This window comes from Xiphophorus hellerii, chromosome 1 (assembly GCF_003331165.1).
Source record: "Xiphophorus hellerii strain 12219 chromosome 1, Xiphophorus_hellerii-4.1, whole genome shotgun sequence".
NCBI lineage: Eukaryota > Metazoa > Chordata > Actinopteri > Cyprinodontiformes > Poeciliidae > Xiphophorus > Xiphophorus hellerii.
In genome coordinates this window covers 32345481-32353393 of record NC_045672.1, presented here as the reverse complement: position 1 = coordinate 32353393, position 7913 = coordinate 32345481, and the positions used below count along the sequence as shown (strand labels likewise).

Below are 7913 nucleotides of genomic sequence, written 5' to 3'. Positions count from 1 at the left end.
GAATTTGGTTTTGGGTCCCTCTGGTTCTGCTAACAATGTGGACCGGCTGGACGAGTCAGACGATTGGATCATTCACACACCTGCTATAAACTTATTGCATCTCTGATATTGTAGCCTTTATACATGTATAATATAGGATACATTTATCAGCCAACTGATTTATCGACCAGCCGATTTCTGGCACCGATTTCCTTAATTTTGGGGCATCGTGATCAGCCGATACCTACATGTGAAGCCCATCTTATCTCCTGATCTGATCTTCGTCAGCAAAGGTTTATGAATCATCTTTGTCCTTTTCTGCTCTGCAGTGAGACGTTTGACTGACAGACCGGCCCACCAGGTCTGAACGTTTACAGGTAACAATATTCACCTCATTGTTACCAACTCAGTTAAACTACATTTAACGACATTTCAGACAAAAAATTTCTACCGGCCAAAATCGACCTCAGCAGGTCAGGCTGTTTAAAAATCGGTAACCGGCCAGAAAACTGCAATCGGTGCAGCTCAACTTAACACATGATGAGCTTCTCTAAGCTGCAGTTGGTGATTTGTTGTTTGCTGCTGAGCGTTTATGTGACTAAAACAAACAATATTTTTACATCAACTTCTAAGTTATGTGAAACTTCTGTTAAAATCATTTGAAGGCCCAGAATCAACCCGGTACCGGTACCGGTCCACATTCTCCGGGGAGAACGACTCACCTGGTGTGAATTAAATTTTTAGCTATTGGAGTAATGCTCAAGAGGAATGAATTTAATCATAGGATGTGATGAATTTGTGTGTATTCCATCTTAATGCAGCATCCATGCAGCCTGATGTGAAAACATTTTGCTAGACAATGTCAAACATTGAGAACTTTTATCATCAAATTGTATCAAACACGTCGTGTTTGAGCCAAAAACCCAGAAATGTACAGAACCAACCAGGAGAATCAACTCATTAACGTTAAAACTCACGCTAGCATAAATGTTTGGCTGTTGAACTGAATCTGGTTGCTACGTTTCTATTAGCAGCTTCACAAATCTTTCTGATAAACATCACATTAAAACAAACCTTTATCTTTACTTTTTTCTGTTCTTCCTCTTTCTTTTCTCCCTCCCTGAAGGAGAAATCCGTTTTTGAGACACTGTTTTGCAAACTTATCTTACTTTAGCTGAGGTTTGGACGCTCTGCTCATGTTACCGGCGGTATCTACCGCGGCCACCAGGGGGCCCTATTTATGTTTTTACTTTTTATCAATAAAATAATGATTTCTACATACATTATCAAATATATATGTTTGTTCAAACAAATCACTTCATAATAAAATTGTGTGTTTTTATTATATTGATATAGAAATCGTTGGTTAAAAAAAAGAAGAAGAAGAAAATCAGCTCCACTGAGGGGCCTCTGCGGCCCTGGGCCCTAAACGGCTGCATAGTTTGCTTATGCCTTGGGCCGGCCCTGCTTGTGGGTCCATTAGCCACTTGCCATTCAGGGATTAAGAAAACCAAAAAGACGTAAATATTTCACTCCGTTTCTCAAGAAAAAAAAGAGAAAATTTCAATATTTTAATGTTTATTTTTCCTTTTTTACTTTGACATGATTTTTAAAGTCAAGAGAAAAACTAAATTTGGTGAAACTCCAACATGTTCTTTGTTTCTCATCAGTTTCTGTTCCCATCAGGTTGTGATGCTTTTTAAACATCTTTTCCTGCTTCAGGCTGGTTCTGGTTCTGGTTCTGTTAGCGGCTCAGATAAGGACGGGTCGTTTCAGGGTTGGTTTGGGTCGCTTTGTTTTGTTAATAAATGAAATCATTTTTCATCAAACTGCTTTTGTTTTTTCTCAACATTATTTTCCCAACTGGAGCAGATTAATAACCGGTTTGAGTAAAAACGTTGAAGGTGGTTAGAATGAAGAAACTTTTGATTAAACTATAAAACTGTTGAGATGTTTTGATCAAAATTAGTTTTTGTAACAAAAATAGATCCACAGGCTTAGTTCAGGGTTTTTAGAGGATCTGTGTCCCGGCTGGACGTGAAGCCGAGTTAAACCCGGACCACCGGGCCGCCGGCAGCTGCCGCTGCTTCCCAGAATAACCCCGGGCTCCTCTGGCGTCTCTCTGCGGTTCTGCTGGACTTAGTGTCCCCAACCCGCCTCATGGACCGGACCGGATCGGACCGGAGCGACGCTAACTCCGCTGGAGAGTCAGGAATCCTGGCCTTCCGGTCCAAATGACTGTGGTCCGGACCGGTTAGAGCCAAAGAAGAAGAAGTCCAAAACCGAACCAGAATGGCGTCTCCAGCTGTAAGTTGATGACGTCATGATGGAGCAACCTTTAATGATCCAAACAGCAGGAAGTTCTGATGGAAACTAAAAACTCAGATCATATTTCTCATGTTTTTGCTTCTGTTCTTTGGTTCCCTGTTGAATCCAGAACAGAAAATAACATAAAACCCTTAAAGCTGCTGCAGTTTGTTACTTATTTTAAAAAAAAATGTGTTTATTTTACATATTTGTTAAAACTGTCAGCATGTTGAAACATTTTATTAGGAGACATTTCATCTGTGAAAAGATCGATCTCCTCTTCTTCCTCCCTGAGATATCACTGAACCAGAGCCAGGAGGAGGGGTTTAGCGCTGTTAATCACCCTCATGTACTCGCTGCTAAATGTGTTCATAGTGGAGAAACAACTCACCATTACAGAAAAAAAAGATCCGCCTTCATCAGTGGCTATGCTAACTAGCCTTAGCATCTACAACAAGAGCTGCTGAAAGGGAAAAGATGCAACAGTAGGAGGGTTGAGCAGCGCCACAGATAGTGATTGACAGCACTAAGACCCGCCCCCTGGCTCTGATTGGCTGTTTCTACTTGCACAGGAACTCAAGTTTTCCACCGAATCGTTCTCATGACATGAAGACAATTTGAACAAATATGTAAAAAATATATTTTTATAAAAGTTAATAACCGACTCCATCAGAGAGCTGATTGGTCCAGATGTTCCACAAACCTTTTCCCATCACGGCCAAAAGGTCAAGCGGAGAAAACTGAGGCGTTAAATTAAAACTGTAAAGAATTATGTCTACAGACATTTACTTTGAACTCTTCAATAATAATGGGATAATATTTTAATAATATAAACCGGGTCTGACAGAGCTGCTGTGTTAATAAATGTTTCAGAAGATTTTCTCTGTGAAAATTGTGATTCTTCTCTTTCCAGCCGTTCTGTTGTAGTGACTGCAGAACAAGCCCCAGGCATCATCCCTCCACCGCCGTGCCCGACTGTCCTCAGCTGCTTGTGCTGGAAGCTAACGCTGCCGCCATTTTGTTTCTGAAGAGAAACTCAGTAAAAACTCAGAGCAGTTTTATTAGAGGACAGAAAACGGATTTTATTTCAACATGATTTGATCTAAAGCCACAACTTCCCTTTACAACAAAAACCTTTTCCTCACAGAACTTCAACGTCTTTTTGTTTCTACATTAAAACAAACAGATTTTAGTTTAATAATGTTCAGTATTCTTCCACTCAGACCAAACAGAACCTCCTTCAGTGTCTGGACCGGGTCGGACCTTCAGCCTCCTGAAGATCCTTTAATGCATCAGAATAATTTATGACATAAAAACTAAAAGCAGCACAAACTGAAGCACAAACTGTTCAATCTGCTGCAAATCTTAACAACTCAGCAGGTTTTAGGCTACAAAGGGTCACATCAGAGCAGTGTGTGTGTGTGTGTGTGTGTGTGTGTGGGTGTGTGTGTGTGTGTTGCTCCAGCAGCAGCATCAGTCCAGCTGGATGCTGATCAGTCTCTTTAGGATTTGTAGATCTGATGGTTTCCTCCGGCGGCGCTCGGCGGCACGGCGCCGCTCGCTCCGGCCTGGACGTCCACAAAGCCCATCCTCTGCTTCCTCTTCCTCTGCTCCGTCATCTGCACACACACAGGAAGTCCACACGTCACTCCTCCAGGTGACACGACTACTTCCTGCCTGCTGCTCAGGTGGATGAACCTGGAGGTTCAACGTCCGGTTTAACCAACAGATCATTCATATTTGTCTCCAGGATATTCTGCATCCTGGTCCTAATGTCCTTATATGGGCGTGAGTTCATCAAGGTTATGGCGCTGATTGTAAACAGTCAAAAATAACAGCAATAATTTGGGTTATTTAGGCTGTTAAAAGATAAAAAATGTGGTTAATATTTCAAAGTCATATTTTCACCATGTCATTAATTAATTTATAAAGGTCACAGTTTTACATTAAACAATTATCAAACAAAACATTTAGCTAGCAAGAAAAATAGTTTGAAGCTAAATATTTAACTCCACGCTATTTGGTTAGCTAGTTAAATATTCACTTTGATGCTGAATATTTTCTTTGAATCTTAATAAATGGTTAAAAAGCTAAATATTTAGCGCCACACTAATTAGCCAGCTAGCAAACTAAATTTTCAGTTAGCGAGCTAAATATTTAGCTACCAAGCTAGCTAAATGAGCTGAGCATGTGTGGAGGACTGGTGGTTAATTTCACAGCCTGTCCTGGTTCCTTTCAGCCTCGGCAGCTCTGCAGGTGGAGTAGAACCAGCAACCCGGTACCTGCTCCTTCAGCTCGTTCAGCTGGCCCGTCAGCGTCGTCACCACCTTCATGGTCAACGCCAGCTTGTCCTGCAGCATCCGCATCTCGTTCTGCTCCCCGTCGCCGTCGGTTACCACCAGGGACATGGCCTGCATCCGTGGGAACCAGTCCAGGTTGTTGTTCTGGGACAGACAGGGAGACGGTGAGGCCGCCGGGTCGGGTCGGTTCCGTTCGGGTGGGTTCTGGTCGGGTCCGGCTCCATACCTTGATCATGTGGGCCACATAGCTCTCTGGACCCGTGTAATCCGTCTGGTTCTTCTCCCGGACCAGAACGATGAAGTACAGGTAGTTCCAGATGTTGTGCTCCAGCTTGATGTGCTCCTCGAACGAAACCGTCTTGTTGTCAAACTTATCTCTCTCCAGACCTGCAGGGGACAGACACGGCTCAGCAAAGCCAGAACAGGGTCAGAACCGGGTCAGAACCGCTACAAACCGCAGATGAAGCATGTGGTCTTCAGGATCTCCTCCTTCTTCTGCTTCTCGCTCCGCAGGTCGGCGAACGTGTCGATGATGACGCCGAAGATGAGGTTGAGGACGATGATGATGACGACGAAGTAGAAGAGCAGGTCGTAGACGACGCGCGCCGGGAACAGCGGCTCCTGCACACAGGTCCGGTCCCACATTACTGACAGAACCTTGAGTAAACAAAACCGGTCCAGAACCGGGTTCTGCTACAGCCTTACTGTCTGCAGAACCTCATTAATGATCCGGTCGTTTAAACCGACTGGACTGACGTCTGCAGATCCAATAAAACAGCAGAAACTCCAGGTTTTATAAATAAAATCATCATCTGTTCTACTTTCTGGTGCAGATATTTGAACTTTGACCTCACGTTTTTGGATGGTTTACGGAGAACGTCTCCCACTCCTCCCCCGTTTCTCAAGCCGTGGTTCAGGACGGTGACGATGCACATGAGCAGCGTATCGCAGGCCCGCTCCGTGCTGGGCTCCCCTGGAAACCAGGAGCAACGCAGGGTTAAACTCCACTTCCTGCTGTTAACTCCGCCCCCCGGGGGTTAGCTCCACCCCTGCTGTTAACTCCGCCCCCCGGGGGTTAGCTCCACCCCTGCGGTTAGCTCCACCCCTGCTGTTAACTCCGCCCGTTACCTTTAGTTGTTGTAAAAATAATATAAATATAAAACATAACTTAAAAGAAATTTGACTTCCTGATTTAACACCTTGGAATTGGGCCCTTGTCTCTTTAAGAACTCCAGCTCTCTCTGAAACTCCACCTCCAGGAAGTCATCCCAACATGGCTCCTCTATTAACCCCAAAGGTTTTTTACCAGCGTCACTCTGAGCTGCTGCTCAGAGTGGCTCCGGATCAGAACCTCGGAGTGGCTCCGGATCAGAACCTCGGAGCGGCCCCGGATCAGAACCTCTGCAGCTCCTACCTTCCTCCTCCGCCACCGTCTCCACGCTCGTCTCAGCGGTGCAGCTGACTCCGTCTGTGGAGCACGACTTGAGGAAGTCCTGGGCCGCCTCGGTGTGCTGAGGGTCTGCTGACAGCTGCAGCAGCGGATCCACCTCCATGATGAAATCCTCCTTCAGGAACAGGAAGCCCAGGATGGAGAAGAGGTAGACCAGGATGAGGGCGAGCAGCGCCGTCAGCAGGATGGAGCGCCCGTTCCGGGTCACGCTCTTGATCACGTTGAACAGCGTCTCCTCCCGGTAGATCAGGTCAAACAGCTGGACACACACACATCATCATCATCATCATCATCAGGGTCTGCAGAACCTGGAGGACTGAACGCGGCCGTACCAGGATGCTGTAGAAGAGCTCATGGACGAAGAGGCCCAGGGTGGAGGTGAGGACGTAGGCCAGGTGGTACAGGAACTCCACATCCATCACCATGGCTTTGTAGCCCATGATGAAGGTCCCGTTGTTCCCCACAAAGCTCACCACAAACACCACCTTATTGATCAGCTGGACACACACACACACACACACACTTTGCATTATTTTGTAAATAATGAGACATTAATGCAAAGTTGGCCCTTTTAATGTACTTTCAATGCAACTTTTAGAGCAACTTTGCATTAAAAATGTGGTTATTTACCACATTCATTCAGACTCCTTCATGTTTATGACGGTGTCATGTCAGTCTTACACACCCGTCAAATAAAGTGCTACCCTGGATTTTATTCAGTAATTTGAAAGAAAATCTGTCTGATTAAACCGAATCAGAACTTTTTCCACAATGCTGCTAATCCACTGATACTGAAGCTGATTTTTCACTTTGTGCTTTAGCGTTTTGCTAACTTTGAAAACGTTCAGTGTGCTAGCTAAATAACAATAGTATCAACGTGGTTGAATTTAGCATTAGCTTCTGCTAACTACCATGTTGGTCTACCTCGCTAGCATTAGCAAAACAAATGTTTATGGTTAGCACTTTAGAGCTAGCGCAGCTAACTTCTCAGCTGGCGCTGCCCGTCACTGCTGAGCTGCGTCTTACGTTGAGCGATCCGAGCAGGATGAGCGTGTTTCCGATGCCCAGGTGGTAGATGGACCTGAGGATCAGCGCCAGCGTGAGCGGCTGCAGGCCGTACTGCTTGGAGAACAAGCCCAGGACGGAGAGCCCGGTCAGGATCCAGAACAGCATCAGCAGCATGGAGTCATCGATCGCTCCTAAGAGAATGGAAGAGAGGAAGAGAATGGACCAATCAGAGGGAGTTTCAGAGCTCTGATGGTTCCTGAATCCTCAGCCTGATGAAAAACTGATGTCTAAAAATGAAGGGAACAAAAACATTCGACTAGAAGTGACCAAAGATCCATCCACACACCCTGGCCAGAGTCGTAGGGGTAGAAGAAGGCGATGATGAGGTTGATGAAGACGGCCAGGTTGAAGGAGATGGTTCCCCACAGAGTCATCCTCCTGGAGAACCAGTACAGAAACCGGCATGCCTGCAACAGACCGGACACACGCTCAGAGCTGGAAACATCCGGGATGTTAACGGCCGGCGCTCTGCTCTCCACTCCTCAGCTTCTTCTGCCACTCCATCTCTCCGTGCAGGAACGAAGTCTGCTCAAAGAAGTGCGTGACCTTTGACCCCTGCTCATCCTGCTCCGTGGTGTTGAAGACTCGGAGCTTTGACTCCTCGGTGAGAAACTCGCAGATGGGATGAACAGGAAACACGATCTGCTCCATGCTGCGGTCCTCACGCACAATCTGGAGAAATGAAGCAGGAATGACAGGAAGAGCTGGAGAAATTTCAAATTAAAAGACCTGAAACATTTAGAGGGGCGTTTTATTTTGTGAAAGTATTTTTCAAAAAGTTCTTCAGATGAAGAACTTCATCATCAGCT

The 7913-nt window shown here is 45.5% G+C and overlaps 1 protein-coding gene across 1 annotated transcript in view; it reads right to left on the bottom strand.

The window, feature by feature from the left end:
• Positions 1-3330: 3330 nt before the first annotated feature.
• LOC116718844 (inositol 1,4,5-trisphosphate receptor type 3-like) overlaps positions 3331-7913 on the bottom strand; it is a 42924-nt gene continuing 38341 nt past the window's right edge. The window contains 11 exon segments of the mRNA XM_032561094.1: positions 3331-3905; positions 4569-4730; positions 4813-4973; positions 5042-5207; positions 5441-5559; positions 6001-6295; positions 6369-6533; positions 7063-7235; positions 7391-7499; positions 7501-7511; positions 7584-7776. Of these exon segments, the coding sequence (XP_032416985.1) occupies positions 3789-3905; positions 4569-4730; positions 4813-4973; positions 5042-5207; positions 5441-5559; positions 6001-6295; positions 6369-6533; positions 7063-7235; positions 7391-7499; positions 7501-7511; positions 7584-7776 (1671 nt within the window). The 3' untranslated portion in view covers positions 3331-3788.